Source organism: Petaurus breviceps, unplaced genomic scaffold (assembly GCF_028583685.1).
Source record: "Petaurus breviceps papuanus isolate PSGF00001 unplaced genomic scaffold, PetGlider_PUasm1.0 90750, whole genome shotgun sequence".
Taxonomy (NCBI): Eukaryota; Metazoa; Chordata; class Mammalia; order Diprotodontia; family Petauridae; genus Petaurus; species Petaurus breviceps.
Window position 1 is genome coordinate 3,645,199 of NW_027187335.1, and position 23,160 is coordinate 3,668,358.

Consider the following 23,160-nt stretch of genomic DNA (forward strand, 5'->3'; position numbering starts at 1 on the left):
AGAGTCACTTAACCTCCATCTGTCTGAGTTGTAAAATGGGGATACATGGGGCTGCTAGGTGGCGCAGTGAATAGAGCACTGGACCTGGAGTCAGGAGGACCTGAGATCAAATGCAGTCTCAGACACTTACCACAAAATTAACCATGTGACCTTGGGCAAGTCACTTAACCCCAATTGTCCTACCTTCCCCCCTCCAAAAGCAAAAAAAAAATGGGGATACAAATAGCACCTTCTCCCCTGGTTGTATGAGGATCAAATGGGAGGACATAAGTAAAGCATTTCATAAGCTTAAAAGTAACATGTAGACTGTAGCTATTTGTTATCAATCAATGAATTTGTTATCCCTCTTAGTTTTGTGTTACCCACAAGTTTGCTCATTGTGCTATCTAAGTGGCATAGTGGGTAGAGAACTGGTCCTAGAGTAGGGAAAAATTGAATTAAAATCCATCCTTGAACATTTACTTGTTGTGTGACCCTGGGAAAATTACCCTCTGTCTGCCTCAGTTTCCTCATCTGTAAAATGAGGAAAATAACAGTACCTACTTCCCAAGGATGGTGTGAGGATAAAATGAGATATTTATAAAATGCTTAGCAAACATTAAAGTGCTAAATAAATACCAGCTATCAATATCATCTTCATCATCATCAGCCATTACTCAGGTCACTGGAAAAAACACTGACCAGAATCAGAAAGGAAAGAGCCCCACACTAGCAGTACCCTCCAAGTTGATTTTACTTTTCTTATCAGCACTTGCTGTGCTCAATCATTGGGGTAGAGGGGCGACTAGGTGGCGCAGTGAATAGAGCACTGGCCCTGGAGTCAGGAGGACCTGAGTTCAAATGAAGCCTCAGATATTTAACACTTACTAGCCATGTGACCTTAGGCAATTCCCTTAACCCTAATTGCCCTGCCTTCCCCCCTCCAAAAATAAAATCATTGGGGTAGAGAAGTCATATAGTGGATAGAGTGTTTGTCCTGGAGTCAAGAAGGCTCATTTTCCTGAGTTCAAATCTGACACCAAATGTGATCCTGGGCAAGTCACTTAACCCGTTTGCCTCAGTTTCCTCATCTGTAAAATGATCTAAAGAAGAAAATGGCAGACCACTTAAGTATCTCTGCCAAGAAAACCCCAAACAGGGTCACAAAATGTCAGACATGACTGAACAATAAGTTTAATCATTAAACCGTACACTTTAGCAAATGCCTTGTGGAAATCCAAGTGTCAAATGTTCCCTGGATCTACCAGACCTATTTTGAATGCTCAGAGTGACCAATGCTCTATTTTGTAGTCACTGTGAATATCCAGGAATGAATAGCAAATTCACTGGTACATAATCTGAATTATCCATCTTTCTTCCCCTTCGTGATAATCAAGACATCTGTCTGTCTCCCATTCCTTGGCACTTTAAATTCTTTGCTGGTTTACACAATAGCTGGTCTATTCCATCTGTCTATTCATATGGTCACCATTTTAGTTTAGGCACACATCACCCTTTGTCTGGTCTATTGTGACAAATTCTAATTAGTCTCACAGCATCCAGTCTTTCTCCTATCCAATTTATCTTCCACAACAAATACAATGACCAAAAAAATATTTTATGATTTATTAGAATCTCCGTCAGAGATTGGAAAGGTGGAAGTAAAAATCATTTATTACCTAGAAGGAGCTTCTTACATTTTCTATTCATCCACCTCAACTGTGCCATTCCTCAGCCTAAGGCTATTTTTAGCCTTTGTGGATAGGAATAAAGCATGGGAAAACATGGAATGGAGGTTTCTGGTATTTAAAGTCATCCTACATAGGTACCAACACATGGAATGTCTGTATAATCACCGCTGTCTAATTCTTCTTTTTCTATCATGAACCTAGCAAACACCAACAGAAATCTTTCAGACATGAGAATTACACTTGCAATCCTGGATCTTCACCTCTTCTGGAACAATGGGAGAATTCCAGACTTTCAGTTGGTTTTTCTGGTCTGGGAACCAGAGAGAGGGAGAGACACATAGACCAGGACTCCTGCTGTGAGATAAGAACATTTGAAAAGGAAGTGACCCTCTCCTGGAACTCCCTAGTTCCAAGGCAGTAATAAATGTTGGCTGATTGTGCTATGTGAATAACTGTCCTATGGGGGAGAAATTTAAGTACCACCAGTCCTTTTGTGATAGAATTTGTCATTAAACCATGGAACCAGCCCTGATGTGCTATTGGCTGGACACAACACTCCCTGCCCCAATTCCCATGAAAACAAAACAGAAGCTGTGGTATATTGCTCCCAGATACTTTTGGAAATATTACCACTTAACATCTGCTGGTTCTAAGACTCTCTAGGCTAAGATAAATGGGAGTCTGAAGTACCCAAAAACCATATAAACAATTTGCAATGAGACTAATACTACATGAGGCCACAAGGAATGAACACATTGGCAAATAGAGTAGTGTAATGGAGAGAACATTGGATCAGGAGTTGAAGGACCTGAGTTCAAATTCCAATTCTGCCCCTCATGATCTGTGAGAGCTTTGTCATGTCATTTAAATGCTCTCTGGGCCTCAGTTTCCTCATTTGTCAAATAACAGCATCAGAAGGGAAGGTCCATCCTGTTCTAGTTCCTATAATCCTTGGAGCTTAATGTTTTCACCTGAACTGGTTTGACTTCCTAGATTGGTGTGATTTGTGCATTTCTCTCAAATATTCATAAAGAACTCCCTCTAGAGATCTGGAAGCTGAACAAGCCAGATTAAAGAAGAGGTGTGATAGAGAGAGCAGGCTGGGTTTGAATCCCATCTCTCTCATTGTATGGGCTTGGGCAAGCCACTTAATTTTTCTGGGCCTAATGGTTCGATCCATTAAGTGAAGATGGGCAGCAAGGTGGCACAGTGGATAGAACACTGGGACTGGAGTCAAAAAGACTCATCTTAGGGGCGGCCAGGTGGCTCAATGAGTAAGAGCACTGCCTCCAGTGTCGGGATGACCTGGATCAAATCCGGGCTCAGATACTCAGCACCACACCCAGAAATAACTGGCCATGTAACCTTGAGCAAGTTACTTAACCCTGATTGCTTTAAAAAAAAAAGACTCATCTTTGTGGGTTCAAATCTGGTCTCAGACACTGACTAGCAGTGTGGCCCTGTGCAAGTCACTTAACCCAGTTTGCCTCCATTTCCTCATCTGTAAAATGAGCTGGAGAAGAAAATGGCAAATCATTTACCAAGAAAACCCCAAATGAGGGGACAGAGAGTTGAACACAACCAAACAAATAAAATAAAGAGGGACTAAGGTACCCTAAAGGGCCTGAGGTTCCTAAGGACCCTTAAAATCAAGGATATGTTTGGATTTTCTCATTTTCAGTGTGAGCTTTTACACCTCAGAATTAGGCAAACTCTACAAATCAAGGCTTGATTTACTGTTTACTTGATTGTCTATGTTATGGGTAAATGTTAATAAATGCAAATTAAACTTAAAGGTATGTTGTATATGCTTTTTTTTTTTTTTTTTGCCAGGAGGGCAAGGGGGAATTAAGCACTTCTTGGCACATTCCTGCTTATGGTTCTAATCCATTGCTCCCATGAAAGATGAAAGAATAAAATGTAGAGAGAGTATAGGAGGCAGTGAAATAAGATGGAAACACTACTGGCACTGGAGTCAGACAACAAGGTTCAAATTCTGTCACTGATGTTCACTAACTGCAAGTTAATTAACATTAATTAATGTTAATTAATAATACAAATATCATTAATTATCATCCTTTGGTACTACTCTTCTTAAGTGTCAAATGAAAAGGTTGGATGGATTAGCTGACCTCTGAGATCTTTTCCAGGTTTACATCAATGATCTTTTTTTTTTTTTTGCTTTTTGGAGTGGGGGAAGGTAGGGCAATTGGAGTTAAGTGACTTGCGCAAGGTCACACAGCTAGTCTTTGTGTTAAGTGTCTGATGCCAGATTCGAACTCAGGTCCTGCTGACTCCAGGGCCAGTGCTCTATTCACTGCATTACCTAGCCACCCCTACATCAATGATCTTATAAGCCAACAAATAACAAAAGAAAATCAGCACTGCATTTGGAGTCCAAGATTCTAGATTCAAATCCTGGTGCTGTTATTTATTTAGTAGGAATTATCTTAGGCAAAACGGATTTCTTCTCCAGGCTGGCTTCCTTCTGTGTAAAGTGAGGAAGAAAGGATATAAGCATTTATTAAGAACCTACAATATGCTAGGCCAGGGATGGGTAACCTGTGGCCTCGAGGCCACATGTAGCCCTGTAGGTCCTCAAGTGTGGCCTTTGACTGAATCCAAACTTGACAGAACAAATCCCCTTAATGAAAGGATTTGTTCTGTAAAACTTGGACTCAATCAAAAGGCTGTACCCGAGGACCTAGAAGGTTGCAGTTTCCCCACACCTGTGCTAGGCTAAGGGTTTGGCAAATATCTCATTTGATCTTCACAACAACCCTGAGAATTAAGTATTAATGCCCCATCTTACAATTGAGAAAACTGAGGAATTGTTTGGTCATTTCAGTTGTGTCTGACTCTTTGTAACCTCATTTTGGGGTTTTCTTGGCAAAGATACTGGAGTGGTTTTTCATTTCCTTCTCCAGTTCATTTTACAGATGAGGAAACTAGGGCTACCAGCATTAAGTGACTTGCCTGGGGTCACACAGATAATAAATGTCTGAGGCTGGGTTTGAACTCATAAAGATTAGTCCTCCTGACTTTAGGTTTGACAACTATCCATTGAATCACCCAGCTTCCCATAAACTGAGGCATAGGGTAATTGATTTGCCCAGGATTATGTAGCTAGTGTTTGACATCAGAGTTAAACTCAAGTCTTCCTGACTCCAAACCTAGTATTTTATTCATTGCCTTCTAGCTGCCTCTGAAGGATTAAATTCAATGATCTCTGAGATCTCTATCCATTCTAAATCCTATGACCTTTGTCCCTCCCATAAAAAAACATAGCTTGACACTGAAGTATAGGTCCTAAAGCACCAGTGCTATTTTTACGTCTCTGGCCTCTCCTACCTGCTTGGCACACCATCCCCTTCCCACATGAAGTTATGACTCAACTGAGGTTCTTTGAAAGATGCAAGATAAAGCTTCCCTTAGTCAAGATACATAAATGCATGTTTAAAAATCTCTTTCTCGGTTCATATTATAAAGATTTCTGGTCTTTATTTGTCAAAGTATTTTCCCACAAAAAAAGACATTCAGCTTATAACTTTAGTGAATTTATTCTTTGTATAAGTGTTCATATTGCTTTCCCCATTAGAATGTAAGTTCCTTGAGGGGAGACACTTTGGTTCCCCAGATCCTGGTCCCAAGCCTTGCACAAGGTAAGTACTTAATACATACATATTGATTGATTGAATGTCATCTTCTGAAGATGTCTTTTGGGGAAGACTTGTATGAAGTAAAACAAGCAAAATAATGAAAACAATATTGACCATGGCTATGATAATGAAACGGATGCTAGTAGAACTGTTATCAAAATAGAAATATGATTTCTTTCAATAAACCATCTTAGTCCTATAGAACTAGAGATGACCCACTTCTTTCCACAAAGACCTAGCAGTTCAGGAGTATGGAATATTGATCATATCTGTCAGGTAATATCTCTCTATCAGATTATTCTTAATTTTTTAATACAAAAGCTGGTTCAATGATAGCAGGATGAGTGTAAGCATGGAAATTAAGTGGGGATAATGATGTGAAAATAACAGACAACAATAAAACTAAGGAAGTAATTTTATTGTCTTTTTGGAAGGGGGAAGGCAGGGCAATTGGGGTTAAGTGACTTGTATAAGGTCACACAGCTAGTAAGTGTGTCAAGTGTCTGAGGTCAAATTTGAACTCAGGTCTGCCTGACTCCAGGGCCAGTGCTCTATTCAGTGCACCACCTAACTGCCCCTAGGAAGTAATTTTTAAAAACAAAATGAAGCCAGATAAAACAAAGAGATAATTTACATTACATTCCTGCATGGTGATTCACTGTTCAAAAGTCAAGTGAGAGATTTTATGTACCACACGGCCATGTTCACTCACTGACCTAGATGGCATCTTCCATTGAGACATCATTTTTTTTTCCAAATGCAATAAAAAAGGCTAGCCATATTGCAGAATAATCAATCAATATCTATTAAGCACCCTACTATGTGCCTAATACTGAGCTAAGTGTTGATTATGCTTTTGATTTTGTTTATAAGAAACTTGTTCGTGAGTGGAATCAAATTCTGGGCATCATAATGTGTGAGGAAAGAGCCTTGTAGCTAAAATTAACTTCACTCAAGAGGCACAGATGCCAGGCTTTTAAGTCATTGATTCAAAGTAAGTCTTTGGAATGCAATGAACTCCACTCCCTTTCTGGGTCCTGCAGCCTCACCTAATGGTCAAATTATCAGATGAGTGATTTCATTCATGTAAAGGGAGCCACATAGATAAAAGCAAGATCAATAAGTTACTCCCAGGAAAAGGGCAAGTGTTTTTGTTTATTTGTTTTAATTCACGCTTCAAAGAGTCAATTCCCTTTCATACAGAAGAAACACAAAATGAGACTCTGTGGTAGTCTGCATCCTCAATTCTGAACAAAGACAGTCCTGGATTTCTATCTGCAACAACAGGGATTCTGTACTATCATATGCTAGGTAGATATTGCCCCTGAGAAAATCACCAAAATTGCTGCTATCTTTCCTTCTCATTCTCCAATAACTGGGTATGGTTCTGATGGGAACCAACTTTGAGGCACAGGTTAGTTAAATCAAAGTTCATAAGGTTTTCTGGTGAGAGGAAGAGCAGTCAACTTTGGTAGGTTCCCTGAGATAAAAAGCTTAAAGCCGGCCAGGCCATAGATCTAACTGGTCCTAAGGGTAAGCTAAGAGGTCATCCCCTAGATTCCATGAGTATTCTCTGAGCTGACCACCTGTAAGGGCACTTCAGCAGAATGCAGTGTGGGGGATAGATTTATGGGATTCCTAACTAGGGAGTGTTCACTATGGACACTAACACTATCAAATACATTCTGGAAGACCAAGCAGAGTTTCTGTAGATGAATGCTGGAGAAGTAGAAGGGTAGGGACAGGGAGAGAAATACATAAAATATGGAGAGTTGGAGTACTGTTTCCACACCAAGAGAAGATCTCATACTTCCCCAAGAAGAAATGAGACTGTATGAGACAGAGTGACAATCTCAAATCCTCTCCTAAGCCAATTTACAGAACAGTAAATTTCCTACTCCAGGTTGGCCAATCTCCAGTGCAAGGAAAGCCAATTTTGAATGAAATGAATCTTCCCCCAGCCCTTATGTGCTCAGCAAGAAGCTACCTCCTGAGACAGGGGTTGGTGTGGATACTGTTTTTTTTTTTCTTTTCTGATTTGTTTTCTTCCCTTCTAATGGGCACAATAGACCAATTGTGTTCCCTAGTAAGGACTTTCCTTTTGAAATATAAACAAGCAAAGTTTTCCTGATCTGACCTAGATTCAACTGTGGGAGAAGGGAATTGTTGCTAGGGTGGGGAGAGTGGGAAAGGAAGTCAGTATTGTAAGTCAGGCGTAAGACTAGCATGAATAGGGAAGACATGCTGGAGAGTGCTTTCAGGTCTCTGGAAGAGAAGGAAAATAGCCAAGGTTGTTTTGGCATCACCAGGACCTGACCACTCAATGGTGTTCATGGAAATGGTACTAAAGATATCTTCTTCTATGTTTTCTTATGGTAGTTCTTACAGGCCTTCAGGATATCTTTCAAAAAGTTTGGAACTCCATTCTGTAAAAGAAAATTAAACTCATCAATTTCACATTCTCATGCAACAAGCTTAATTTCCCATACAATTCTTGTGATTTTTACAAAAGAGACCCAAAGGCTACATAAAGCAAAAATTCCCGGTAGGACCCTGTGGAGATTTCAACAGAACATGGTTACAGAATATGGGAAGAGTGAAAGATCGTAGACCTGGAGTCAGAGGACCTGGATCAGAATCACTACTCTATTACTTATTATGGTGTGATAGCAAACAAAGCAAAAACTCTCACGGCTCCCAATTCCTCATCTTTAAAATGTTGGTTGGGCTAGATAACTTATGAGATCCCTCCCAGATCTAAGCTTATGACCCTGTACTCTTAAGGATAAGACTCAATAGGTGAAACTGCAGAATGGAACAACATGCACCTAAACTCTGGCAAACTGGTCTATTAGCCAAGTATCATAGGGACTGTCCAGTGTGCTTTGTTGGCATCAATCTATTGGCTAAAGGAGTCATCCAATTGCTTCTAAGAAATATATTTTTTAAAGTATGACTTTCCACCAGGTTGTTCTTATTTTTTGTTATGATTATTGTTCTAAATTGGATTATTCATGCTAGTTGTTTTTCTCATGTTGAACAGTATTTGATTGCCTGGTTTAAATCTAATTTTATTATAGTGAGGTTTTTTTGTTTTGCTTTGAGGACGTTGGATATATGCTTTTGTCTTCTTGCTAGAATTTTATTAAACATTGCTACAAAAAAATTCATTAACAATATTGGTCTATAAGTAATGATTCTCAAAGTATGGTCCAGGGACCTTGGGAGGCCCCCAATAGGCTTTCAGGGTGACTGTGAGGGTGGCTATTTTCATAATAATACAAAGTTGTTTTAATGTCTAATATGGTAAATATAAAAAACCACATCAGTAACCCACATGAACAAATGCTTTTAGGGTCCTCAATAATTTTTAAGAATATAAAAGAGTGACAAAAAAGGAAAATGATCAATGTTAGAGAAAATGTGGGAAAATTGGAACACGAATGCATTGTTGGTGGAGTTGTGAACTAATTCAACCATTCTGAAGAGCAATTTCGAACTATGCCCAAAGGGCTATAAAAATGTGTATACCCTTTGACCCAGAAATACCACTTCTAGGGCTGTATCCCAAAGAGATCATGCAAGTGGGAGAAGGACCCATATGTACAAAAATAATTATAGCAGCTCTATTTGTGGTGGCAAAGAATTGAAAATCAAGGGGATGCCCATCAATTGGGGAATGGCTAAACAAGTTGTGGCATATGAATGTAATGAGATACCATTGTGCTATAAGAAATGAGGAACAGATGGACTTCATAATAACCTAGAGAGACTTACATGAACTGATGCTGAGGGTAGCAGAACCAGGAGAACATTGTACACAATTGCAGACACATTGTGTCTGTGATGACTGACTTTGATAGACTGCGCTCCCCTCAGCAATGCAAGGTTGTAAGACAACTCCAAAGGACTCATAGGAATCTGAATGCAGATTGAAGCAAACTACTTGTTCTCTCTCTTTTTTGTTTCATTTTGTTTCTTTCTCATTGTTTATTCCATTGGTTATAATTCTTCTTTACAACTTGACTAATGTGAAGGTATTTGTGGAACCTATATCGGATTGCATGCAGCCATGGAGGGAAGGGGAGAGGAGAAGGAGGGGGAGAAAATTTGGAACTCAAAAACTTGTGAAACTGAAAGTTGTAAACTAAAAGTAAATAAATGTAAAAGAAAAAAAAGAATATAAAAGAGTCCTGAGTCCAAAAAGTTTAAGAATCACTAGTCTAAAATATTCTCTCTGCTTTATCTCTTCTAAATTTAGGTATTAGGGACATAGTTGTTTCATAGAAAGAAGGCTGGAGATATCCCCAATTGGTGATTATTAGTATTTCCTCATTTATTGAGAATAAGTTTGTAACATATGTATTGATGGTTCTTTAAACATATGATAGAATTTTCTTGTTAAAATATATGTACAATAATTCTACTATACCCAACTCTCCCCTCACACACCTTCTGGGTAGTTTATGGCTTATTTAATTTCACTTTCAGAGACTGGGCTGTTTAAGATCTTAATTTCTGATTTTGTTAATTTGAATATTTTATATTTTTTTCAGTAATCTATTTCCTTTAAATTATTGGTTGTGTGAGCATAAAATTGTACATAATTGGTTCCATTGTTTGAAAAAAATTTTTTCATTGTGATTTTACCAAGTTAATTTTTTTTAATTTCTTAGATTTTATTCTCTTTTTTGGATTGTTAGCTAAAAGTTTGTTTATTTTGTTACTATAGGTATGTGGTATAAATATATATGCACACACATATATACATATATGTGTAGTTTTGTTAGTCTTTTTAAAAATCAATGCTATTTTAATTTTGAAAAAATTTGTATTTTGTTGAAAGGCAATAGTATTTCTTCCTATATCACTCTCCTTTCCATTCCTAAGACTCATCCCATGTAATGAATATTTTAAAAAAAGAAAAGAAAAGAAGTCAGCAAAACTAATCAATACATCAAAAAATTCTGAAAAACAAATTCTACCATTAATATTTCAATGTATATAGAGAGTTCCTTTTTATGTATTAACTCCTGGGGTATATGCCTAGTAAAAGAATATCTGGGTCAAAATATGTGAGTATTGTGATCACTTTTTTCCATAATGCAAAATTGTTTTTCAAAATAGTTCTACCTATTAACAACCTCACCAACAATGCATTAGTTTATCTGTCTTCCCACAACCTATCCAACATTGATTATGCCCATCTTAAGTTGACTTTGACAGTTACTGGGCATAAGGTAAAGCCTCAGGTTTTCTTATTTTCATTTTTTTCTGTTATTAATGATTTGGATCATTCTTTCCTATGGTTTTTGATAGTTTGTGTTTTTTCATCTCAGAACTGTTTATATCCCTTGACCACTTATCTATTAGGTAATGGTCTTTGGGTGCACATACACACATACATACACACGTATATTTGTGCATATGTGTATACATATGTATAAATTATATATCCATTCAAAATGGATTTATGACTTTAATATTAAAGATTATACCACAAAAATTATATAAGTGAAGTAGATTACATGCCTTTCACAGTTATGAGTAGGTGATATACTCTTAACCAAACAAGGAATAGAGGCAGTTTCATTGCTAAGTCTCCCTGTTGATCTTTGTGTTTTGTTTGTGTTCCCTAGACTAATTAATATTTTTACAAAGGATGTGGTTGCTATTTCTGCCTTTTTCCCATTTATTCGCAATATTGATGTGTCATAATAAATGTCTTTTTGTTTTTTGTAAATGTTCCAAGTGACACTGAGAAAAAGGGATTCTTCTGCCATCCCATTTTGAGTATGCCATAAGTCATTTAGCTTAGTTTCTCCAGAAAATTTGTTGACTTATAAATTTTCCCTTTTGCTTATTTTTTCTGTTAGATTTGTCCAAATCTGAGAGAAGGGGTGGAGAAGAAAGGGAGAGGGGGAGATGATTAAAGTCTCCTACTATTATTGTGTTATTGTTTACATCTTCTTGTAATTCAAAATATTGTTACATCCACTCCTCCAACCCTGAATACATGCCTAAGTATGCCCTAACTGAGTTTGGCCCTGATTTTGGTCTCACAGAAGCAGCAGCAGCAGTAGCAGAGACTATATTTTTCTTATTTGTAACCCTAGCATTAAGCACAGTGCCTGGCACATAGTATGTACTTAATAAATGTTTTTGTTTTTAATTTAATTGTCTGTGACCTGCTCTAGTGCAAACACGCACGCGCACACACACACACACACACACACACACACAATACATACACTTCAGCAGTCACCAACTTGTACTCTGACCCTAGTTACAAGGGGCACCTTCACAGAAAGGTCTCCCTGAGTTAAAGATGACCAGTTTTCTCAGGTGTCAGACTGCTGGTGCTTGTTGAACATTTTCCCTCCAGTACTTAGAGGCTCACCTTTGCTGCCCAGTTGATGAGCCAGGATGGAATCATGCCTTCAGGGTTATCATGGTAGAACATGGAAACTGGGTGGGGAGGGGGGAAGGGGAAGGAAGTAAAAAGAACAATTGAGAAAGGCAAGAAAAATATAGGAAAGTACAGAAACAAAAACCTGTGATATGACTATCCAAAATGGGCACAATATTGCAAAGGAAGGAAACATCTAGGGCTGGAGATTATTTCCCAATAATTTTTCTTCCCAAATTTAGTCTTTATAAATGGTCTCAGAGTCAGCAAGACCTGGATTCGAGTCTCAACTCTGAACGTATTGGCATGTGGCCCTGGACAAATCGCTTCATCTCTCCAGACTACCAGGTAACTCTCTAAGACTAAGTTTCAAAACAGATGCAGACCTATCTTGGTAGAGGGAGATTCCTCAAGGGGAGGTCCCTCCACCAATAAAACCACTGATTCAATCACCTCCTCCTACCCCCCAAAACAAACAAACAAAAACAGTCAGTTCAATTTGGTTCAATCTGGGTTCAAATCACATTACTGTAATTTCATTATGTCTTAAGCTCCTGACAAGGCTGATCAAGACTAATCTGAAACATGGTCCTGGAGAGGTGCCTGGGATACCAGGAGGCTAAGAAACTTGCCCAGGTCAGTATGATTCACATACAGGACTTACACCCAAGCATCCCTGATATCAAGGCCAGCCCTCTCAAACCCTCAAACCATGCATATATACACACATGCAAAGACAGATAGGTACATACATACATACATATGTGTGTATGTATATATAATATATATTATATATACATAGATATATATGCACACAGATAAATATAGAGATATAGATAAAGAGAGAGAGAGATTGTTGCTACTGTTCAGTCATTTCAGTCATGTCCAACTGTTCATGACTGCATTTGGGGTTTTCTTGGCAAAGATACTAGAGTACCCAGCTCATTTCACAGATGAGGAAACTAAGGCAAACAGGATTAAGTGACTTGCCCAGGGTCACACAGCTAGTAAGTATCTGAAGTCAAACTTGAACTCAGAAGATGAGTCTTCCTGATTTTAGGTCCAGCACTCTCTCCACCTAGCTGCCTAATAGATGTAGATACATACAAAACTATATTTCAGTATAATAGATTTCCTTTATAATCCTATGAGTTTTATTTTATGCATTTAGAAACATCATACTAAGAAGGGGTCTAGAAGCTTCATCAGACAACCAAAAGGGTCCACAACAGGTGGACCTGTTAAGAATCCCTAAATTCGACCAGGTTGTAATCTGTATTATAACCAATCACTAACATTTTGGAAATTCTAACATAATCCTAATTTACATCCTCTTAACAGCCTTATCTTCACTCTGGGACCTGAGGAATGATGCCAACAGAAATGGAAACAAAACTAGCCTGGGTCTTTAGTGTAGACCATACCGGAGCTAAAATGCAGTAGCAATGTGATATAGCAGAAAAAAATAAAAAGTAGACCTTGATTCAGAGGCCTTGGGTCTGAATTCGTGCAACATTACTTACTGCTTGTGAAACCCTCTGGCAAGCCACTTTACTTTTATAGGTCTCAGCTTTCTATTCTTTACAAAGAAGGAGCTTGGCTAGATCAGGTCTACCTGACTCTAGGCCTAGTACTTGGTCCACTGTACCACCTAGCTTCCCCCAAGACTCCTCTTCCTGAGTTCAAATCTGGCCTCAGACACTTACTAGCTGTCTGACCTTGGGCAAGTCACTTAACCCTGTTTGCTTCAGTTTCCTCAACTGTAAAATGAGATGGAGAAGGAAATGGTAAACTATTTCACTATTTTTGCTAAGAAAACCCTAAATGGGGTAACAAAGAGTCAGAAATGACTGAACAAAATATCTGTCTTATCTTTCTTTATCTATATTTATATCTCTGTATATCCATTTATTTATCTGTGTGCATATGTATACACATATATGTGTATATATGTACATATACATACATGCATACATATACACACACACATACAGACACTTTTCTCTGCTTGTGTGTATGTATGCATGGTTTGAGGGCTTGAGAGGGCTGGCCTTGGTATCAGGGAAACTTGGGTTTAAGTCCTGTCTGGGTCTAAGTCCAGACACAATGACTGAATAACAACAAAATTTTAAAGCAAAGTTTAGCTCTCAACTTTTTAAAATTAAGTTGAAGTTTTAGTTTAGTTTGTCTAATGAATAAAAATAATGTTCTTTATGGTTGACTACTTCATAAATGTTCATCCCCTCAAAAAATAAAATTCCCTGAGTATATATCCTAATGACATGTGATACATATTTATAAATGTCATATACCTCTTGGCAGAAGATGCACACATTTTCAGACATGTCCAATGGGTTTATTTATTTGCTTTGCTTCACTATATGGGGGGAAGGGGAATGTGTGAAAGGGGGATGGACATAAAAAAAGACATATAAAATACACCATTAAAAACAAAGAAATTCCCAAGGGATTATAAACATTAATTTTGTTATTGTATGTTATATTTAATATGTACTTTAAAAAAAGTAGGTAACAGAAGTTCACAGTTTTATCAAAATTTTTTATTCTTATTGTATGTCAAAATTTTCATAATGGTTGATTAAATTCATTTAAAAAAAGAAAAGAAAATTTCAGAAAGAACAGAAATGATCAGATCTAGTGCAAGAGTCAGAAAATGGCAACCATCTGAAACCAGAAGGCAACATGTTATAGTAGCTAAATTGTCAGCCCTAAAGTCACTTGGACCTGGGTTCAAATACCATTGCAAATTAGATAACATGTGCACTGCCTTGAAACCATAGGGTGCTATATACATGCTAGTTATGATCTCTGAAGCTTTCTAGCTTTTTTTAAATCAAGTTGTTTAGATTCTCAGAGTCTCTTAGGCAGCTCTAAAACATATCAACTAAGTTAGGAATGAGTGGAAATCTGCATTGTGAAGAGTTCCCACACTGAGGAAAATCACAACTCTTTGAAATATTCATGTATTTATAAGAAGAGAATTAAATATTCCCATGGGTTCAGAAATATTCCTGAGTTTCTTAGGGATTGGTTCTTTTTCATATACTATTTGTATTTAAAAGATAGCATGACATAGTATAGTGTATATGAGGCTGACTTCAGAGTTAGAAAGATTTGGATTTAAGTCCTGCCCCCTCCCCAATCAATTAATAAGTACTTTTTAAGTGACTAATGTGTGATGTGTGTCTATGGATATTAACTTTCTTATAACTTTTTTTTTTTTGAGCAATCAGGGTTAAGTAACTTGCTCAAGGTTACATGGCCAGTTATTTCTGGGTGTGGCGCCAAGTGTCGGAGACCAGATTTGATCCCCAGGTCATCCCAACGCTGGAGCCGGTGCTCTTACTCCCTGAGCCACCTGGCCACCCCTGGATATTAACTTTCAATACCTACAGGGCACTCTCTAAGGCTCTTGGTTATAAATGGCTTGCCTATCTATGTCACTAAAGAAAATTCACCATACCAATGAAATCATAGTTCTAGATCAAACAAAAAAAAGTGTATGGAAAGTACTGGAGCATTACAAGAGTTTTGTTTTTCTTTCTTTTTCAATGGGGGTGTAGATGGGAGGGAGAGAACGTAGATTTTTGTTAAATCAAAAAAATATATATTTTTAATAGAAAGTCACATAAATTTTGTCCTATTTTCAGTTCATCACAAGGGCATAAATAGGGAATAAATGCCTCATTCTAACACTGACCAAGACATGAGTTTTTACCTTTGCATCCCTGCTTGCCATCACTTTCAATCACAAGGCTTTGCCTGTAATCCTTGACCCGGATGATACCATCTTTCTCTGGAATTTCAGGTATGGAGAAGCTCTTAGCCAATATCACATGGATTGTTCGCCCATTTAGATACAGGTCCCTCCGGTCCCGAACATACACGTACTGTGTCCCAGGTTAAGGAGAGAATCCTCTCCAGTTTTGTAAATACATGAGAATGGAAAGTTGGTAGACAAGTCTCAGGCCTCCTGAAGTTATACAAAGCAAAACCAAGAGGGAAAGAGGTCATTTCACTGGCCTGTAATTATTCTCTGTACTCCTCATTTGGTACTTGGCACAAAGACTTAAAGAAGGGACCTAGGCTAATCTAGTCTAACCAGCTCATTTTTCATGTGAGTTAGCAGAGTTTTGGAGGGGGAAATACTTTGCCCAATGACACACTGGAAATAATGACAGAGCTAAGATCTGAATCATGGTCTTTAGACTCCAAAGCCAGTATATTTTGATGTTCCAGACATGGTTCCTCATATTAATGACGGTTTTATTTTTATAGCTTGTCTCCCCAAATAGAGTGTAAGCTGTTCCATGGCAAGGATGGTGTCTCATTCATTTTTCTTTTTCTTTTTAAGCCCTTGCCTAGTACTCTACACATAGCTGGTTGGTTGTTAAAGGTTTTTTTTTTCTTTTTTGGAGGGGGGAAGGCAGGGCAATTGGGGTAAAGTGACTTACCCAAGGTCACACAGCTAGTTAGCGGTGTTAAGTGTCTGAGGTCACATTTGAACTCAGGTCTTGCTGACTCCAGAACTGGTGCTCTATTCACTGTGCCACATAGCTGCCCCTTTAAGTTATTTTTCAGTCCTGTCTGACTCTCCATAACCCCATTTGAGGCTATCTTGGCAAAGATACAAGAGTGGTTTAGCATTTCCTTCTCTATCTTATTTTACATATGAAGAAACTGAGGCAAACAGGGTTAAGTGACTTGCCGAGGGTCACACAGGGAGTAAGTGTCTACAGATTTGAACTCATGAAGTTGAGTCTTCCTGACTTCAGTCTGGGTGCTCTATCCACTGCACCATCTAGCTACCCAGCACATAGCAAGTCCTCAGAAACTATTACCAATGATATTTTTAATTGTGGGTAGGAACTGGCATTAGGAAGAACTTCTCCTTCCTCAACATCATCTGATACTCTTCACCCCACACATCCAATATGTTGTCAAATTTTGTCCTTTTTATACATCATTCTCCTCCTGTCCAGCCACACAGCTACCATCCTAGTTCAGAATCACATTGCCTTTCACCTAGTCTATTATGAGAGCCTTCTAATCAGTCTTCTTGCCCTAAGTATCTCTCCACTATAATCAATCCCTCACTCAACTACCAAAGTGATTTTCTTAGAGCATAACTCTGACCATATCAACTCCACAGCCACCATGGACACTCAATAAACACCTGTGACTTCAAGTTATCTCCATATTTAAATACAAAATCCCCTGTTTGATGTGGGTCTTCTTCAACCTGGCTCCTTTCTTCCTTTCCAGGCTTCTTAAACTTGATGCCCCATATGGGTCTCAACCTTTCTGATACTCATGTGACCCTAAGGCTTACCTATTAAATCTGGAACAATCCAACTATACCAGCATATTTGTTGTTCCTCACATGTGATCCTTCATCTCCCATCTCCATGTGTTTACACTAGGTATTTCCCATGATAAGAATGTTTTCCCTCTTCCTCATCTTCACCTCCTAGCTTCCCTGGAATCCTTCAAGACTTAACTCAAATCCCAACTTCCACAAGAAGTCTTCCCCAGTGTTCTCTTCAACCCTACCCCAGTATCCTTCCCCTGAGATTACAACATAATGTACATATCTATGTACAGTCATTTGTATGATGTCCGCCTCCTTAGAATATAAGCTCCTTAAAAGCAGGGAGAGTGACTTTGTCTTTCTTTGTAAACTTAAAACCTGGAAAACAATCAGCACTTAATAATTATTTGTTGACCCCCTAATCTAGATAACACAGTGAATAAAGCACTAGGCCTGGGGTCAGGAAGTCTGTGCTTCTGGGAAAGTTAACCCTTCTTAACCCTTAACCTAAGGCTTAACCCTTAACTTAACCCTTCTGCCTTGGTTTCCCCAACTATAAAACAGGGATCATAACTATTGTTTAGTCATGTTTCAGTAGGGTATGACACTTTTGATCCAATTTTAAGTTGTCTTGTCAAAGATACCAGAGTTGTTTGCCATTTCTTTCTCCAGCTCATTTTACAGATGAGAAAAATGAGGCAAACAAGATCAAATGTCTTGCTCAGGGTTGTATAGTTAGTAAGTGTCTGAGGCTAGATTTGAACTCAGGAAGACGAGTCTTCCTGACTACAGGCCCAGCGCTATATGCACTATGGTGCCACCTAGTGGCCCTAGTAATCATAATAGCACCTCCCTGACTGAGTTGTGAAGATCAAATGAAATATTTATAAAACACTTGGGGGCTGGCCCTGGAGTCAGGAGGACCTCAGTTCAAATCTAACCTCAGACATTTAACTTACTAGCTGTGTAACCTTGTGCAAGTCACTTAACCCCAATTGTAAAAACTGCAAAAAAGAAAACACTTGGCACAGTGTTTGGCACATAGTAGGTATTTAATGAATGCTAATCACCCTCCTCTGTATCTTTCAAAAGCTTCTACCATCAATGACTGGGTGCTATGCACAGATAAAGGTTTATGAATGGAAAAAAAAATGATCTTCTATCTTTATTCCCTTTTTATTCACCAAGAATGAAAAAACCTTTTGTAGGGCAGCTTGCCACTGATGACACAGAATCTCAGCACAACCTCTTTTGTCCATTCATTCATTCATGAAGCCTTTTTACTGAGGAAATGCCCTGCCCATAAGCCTTTAGGGGATGTGCCAAGAGGTAGCTGAGAACCAGTAATACCTTCTTCACAAGGTCAATGGGAGGACTGAATGAGATAATCAATGCAAAAATCTTTGTAAATTTTTTAATAAAATTTGTAAATTCTCAAGTGCTATGTAATGCCATTAGGGCAGGGGCCTTCTAGTTTTTGTCTTTTTATTCCTACCATGTTTCCCCGATAATAAGACCTATCCCGAAAATAAGCCCTCCCCTTACTGTGTAAGATTCCTCTAAAATAAGCCCTCCCCCAAAAATAAGCCCTATTGAGATTGCTACTGTAGTGAAGGTGATCCCCTGAGCTACACGCTACATTACGGTACCCTCTGTATGCACCGTCCCCCCCCCCCCCGGATAAAACGCATGCCGCGCTCCGAGCTGCATCCAATCAGAGCTGCAGCAGTGAGCACGTCATCCTGTTCTTCCCCAGTGATTTGCTTGCTGGCGCCATTGAGAACAGTGCCGCGGAGGAGAGCTGAGGCAGGACAACATAAGCCCTCCCCTGAAAATAAGCCCTCTGGTGTTTTTCTTTCCAAAAAAATAATAAGACAGTGTCTTATTATCGGGGAAACATGGTAGTGCTTGGCACAGTGTCTTGTGCACTGTAGGTGATTATCAACTGTTTGTTGAATGGAATTATGATGAGGATGATACCTGCCCCCCAGAAGTTTATAGTTTATGCTAGGGAGACAAAACACACACATACAATTAATAAGTAAACTATTTTGTCAGGTGACAGGAGGAGAACTAGATCTGAAATTTTAAAAAAAACCTGGATTTGAATGCTTCTCTGACCCCCCCCCTTTTTTTGGTATATGTCCTCAGAAAGGACATTTTACCTCTTGGGGCCTCAGTTTCCCCATCTGTAAAATGCAATTACTCACCTAATAAGGCTATGGTGAGGATCAATAGAGATAGTATATGCAAAGAGCTGTATAAACTGAAAAGTTTATATAAATGTCAGCTCTCATTCAGTTTGGCATTTAAAGCAGCACAACCTGGCTCCCATCTACCCTCCCAGTCTTATTTTACATATATATATGATTCTCCTCTACTCCCAGTCAAATTAGCCTGCTAGCTATTCCTCACACTTGATTTTCTACCTCCCATCTCTGTGACTTTGCACAGCTTGTCTCCCATGCCTGGGATGTACTCCCTCCTTTCCTCTGCTGTGGATTCCTTTAAAGTTCAGCTCAAGCACTACCTTTTTAAATGAATTCTTTCCTTATCCCTTTAGCCGATAGTATCTTCCCCAAGCCATAGGGAAAAAAACCTTATAATTATTTTGTATGTATTTATATGCTGATATATACACATATATCTGTACATGTGTGTATACACACACACACACACAAGACTGTAAGCTACTTGAGGGCAGGGACTACTTCATTATTTTGGGTCTCTAGCATAGTACTTGGCATAGAATATGTACTTAAAATTTGCTTGCTTATTCATTGATCATCATCATTATCATTCAGGAAAAGATTCAATTCACTTTTAAGCACCTAATATGGACAAGGTACCATTTCAGATCGTAAATATACAAAGAAGTAGTGTTTACCCTCAAGAAACATCCATTCTAACATTACCCGTAAGTACAAGCAGAATCTTTTGCACATTCCTAGGAATTTCATGCATGATTGCTGAATGTCGAACAAATGAATGAATGAATGAATGCTGAGGGAACGCCAAAGGAAAGAACCAAGCAGAGTGGAAGTGGATGGAGCATGAATCCCATGGGAAGGCTTCTTAGCAACCAATCCTAGTTATTACCCGAGGCTGAAGCTGCAGATCTGGGCTGGTAGCAAGTCATTGGCTGGAGTTTCTAGACACATGACTTAAAACAGTTTCAGCAGAGGCATCCTCAATACAACATATGCAATACCAAACATTATTTATTAATGCCTACTATATGAAAGGAGAGGCAGCTTGGTAGCTCAGCAGATAGAGCACTAGGCCTGGAGTTAGGAGGACCTGAATTCAAATCTGGTCTCAAATACTTACTAGCTATGTGACCCTAGGCAAGTCACTTAACCTCTGTTTGCCTTAATATACTGAATAAGGAAATAGTAAATCATTTCAGTATCTCTGCCAAGAAAACTCCATGGACAATATTGGCATGATATTGTCCACAGGTTCACAAAGAGTCAGATAAAACTGAATGACTGGACAACAACAATAGATGTGAAAGGAATCGTGCTAGTTACCAGGGATCTTTTTTTTGGTCCCCACCTATGATTTTATTGCCATAGAAAACTCCAGGTTAAGGGAATTATCCACCAAAGCAAATCATCAGCTATTCAAGAACTTATGGTCTCAGGGGACCGTCTGGGGGAATAGAGAGATTTAAATGACTTGCCCAATGCCACCAGTCAGAATGGGGGGCACTTAAAGCCAAGCCAACTCTCTACACTCTAAGCCATCTTGCTGGATTGTAGAAAGACAAAAACTAAAGTTTCTGTTTCCCAAGGTTTTCAAGTGCCTTTCAAGAAGGATGGAAAGAAATGCCATCTATACCTGAGAAGTCCTCAAAGTGACAACTGCATTTAATGATTTCCAAAGAACTCATAAACAGATCACAAATGAGGTCATTTGGCAGTTCTGCTTAAAAGGATACGTCTCTGTTGTACATGGGAAAGGGGTAATTCACTTCCCAGTAGACAACGGTCTTCCCTTGAATCTTGGTTTCATAGAGTTCTGTAAGATAGGAAGGGAAGAAAACAAATCAAAAAAACTCTTTGGCCTCATTTCGCAATTGGAGACGTTATCAAAGTTATGAGATTATCAGCCTTAAGAACACAGAGACCTTAGAAATCTCCTACTTCAAGTCCCTTCTTTGAGAAAGAAGTACAGTGAAGCTCACAGGAATGAAAAGATTTGTCCAAGGTCATACAAACACTGCATGGTAGGAGCCCAGATGCAAATGCAATTCTTCTGATTCCATCACAGAGTATAGTAAATGATAAAAGAGAGACGCACTCCAATGCTGGGTCCACCTCTTGGAGAAGGCAGTACTAGTACCTATTAAGGTAAAGGCATGTCCTAAAGATCTCAAAGGTCACTTCTAACACTAATTAATGATCTCTAGCTGTGGAACTCTAGAAAGCACTGAATCAATTACAGCACAAGAAAAGTCATTAAGAGAACAGGTAGCAATGAAGATGGGATGGCGTTGGGGTGGGGGGAAGAGAAGAAATTAGCCTAAAAACAAAATATGTACAAGTCATTTAATTTCTCAGTGCTCAATATAGTATCTCTAAGCCTTATGTGGTAAATGAATTTGTGATATGGCTTATAGTAGATGTTTAATAAATGTTTAATGATTTTCTGACAGAGGGAATGTCTGCACTGAGATTTCTCTTCACCAGTGAAATCACAGCTACAGACCATCCTCACTGCCCTTCTCACACCCCCATCCCTCCCCCCCCGCCAAAAAAACCCCAAGAACAAGACTTGACCATCTTTAATGCTACAGACCTACTTTTCAACCTTAGACACTGTTTCAACTACAGAAAACTAAAATTGTATTTAAGTTTTTTTTTTCTTTTTAAAAATGTCACAATTTCCACCAGAGGTCACCAGAGCATCAATGTTTTTACTTTCGGGAATTTTCCTTCCCTTCAGTTTCAAACATTTCTTAACTTGTGTATAAAAGTCTTCCCTCCCTTGGGGGAGGACAGTTAGTGAATATTTTCAAGTGGGCATGTTCACAGACAGCTTGGTTTTGCTGACAAAATAATGAGTGACTCTCCTGTAGTTGAGAAGAAGTCTGAAAGTCAAGCAAAGGCCCCCAAAGTTCCAGGGAGATAAGGCCAGATAGATGTTGAGCTGAAAACATAAAGAATTACACTCTCCCATTGGAGCAAAACTCATCAGAACCAGAATCATTGTCCCCATGTTTCAAGAGACTACAGATGGTGCCACAAAAGCTGGGGTCCAGGGGACCATGGGGAGAGGAGACACAATGCTTGGTGTTTATGTTTATACTTGCCTTTTCTCAAAGCTGAGCTGTATGTTACTTCACAAGGCAGGGGAAGGGAGGTTTGAGATACCAAGAAATCCACAATCATTTGAGAATAGTAGTAGTAACAATAATAATAACTAACATCATATGTATTGTATATGTATGCATATACATAATATAATATATGTATAATATAACACATATTATAAATAGCACTTAATATATGACAAGCACTGTGCTAAGCACTTTACAGTTTTCTCATTTGAGACTCACAACAACCCTGGGAGGAAGGTACTATTATCTTCATTTTACAATTGAGGAAACTGAGGCAAGCAGAGGTTAAAGTAACTTGCTCAGAGTCACACAAGTAATAAGAGTATTCATTAGAAAGATTAAGTGCAGCCAACAGAGTTTAATTGCTCATTCAATAATCACTTATTAAGTACCTACTGTGTATAGCATATTGAGCTAGATGGTGGTTTTGGTAGGAGAAAGAATAGGTAGAGACAGACACTGGATTCTAATTTTCAGGGATCTTAAGCTCAGGAGCTGACAGTTTATTAAGGAGATATGATTCAAACAGAAAGCTCTAATGAACAGTTACATGGTAAATAATAAAATATTTTAGATATGAGTCTTTTGCAAGGTTAGTTTTTGGTTTTGTTTGGGTAAAACCTAGATTTAATTAGTATACAAACTACCATTAAGAAACTCCTCTCTATCAATGTGATGAACATTAGCATTGCAATCTTAGATAACTTTCTAGGGGTACACAGAGGTTAAGAGACTCACCCAGGGAC

The 23,160-nt window shown here is 38.6% G+C and overlaps 1 protein-coding gene across 3 annotated transcripts in view; it reads right to left on the minus strand.

Annotated features, from left to right (window-relative positions):
* Positions 1 to 5,732: 5,732 nt before the first annotated feature.
* PCTP (phosphatidylcholine transfer protein) overlaps positions 5,733 to 23,160 on the minus strand; it is a 53,693-nt gene continuing 36,265 nt past the window's right edge. For 2 of the 3 annotated variants that reach the window (XM_069067460.1, XM_069067461.1), the window contains exons 3-6: positions 21,014 to 21,093; positions 15,478 to 15,649; positions 11,730 to 11,797; positions 5,733 to 7,755 (exon numbers count right to left, since the gene is read on the minus strand). In XM_069067460.1, coding sequence (XP_068923561.1) covers positions 7,690 to 7,755; positions 11,730 to 11,797; positions 15,478 to 15,649; positions 21,014 to 21,093 — 386 coding nt within the window. In that variant the 3' untranslated portion in view covers positions 5,733 to 7,689. Of the gene's footprint in view, positions 7,756 to 11,729; positions 11,798 to 14,050; positions 14,116 to 15,477; positions 15,650 to 21,013; positions 21,094 to 23,160 lie in introns of all 3 variants that reach the window. The other variant, XR_011164328.1, reaches the window with a different exon arrangement.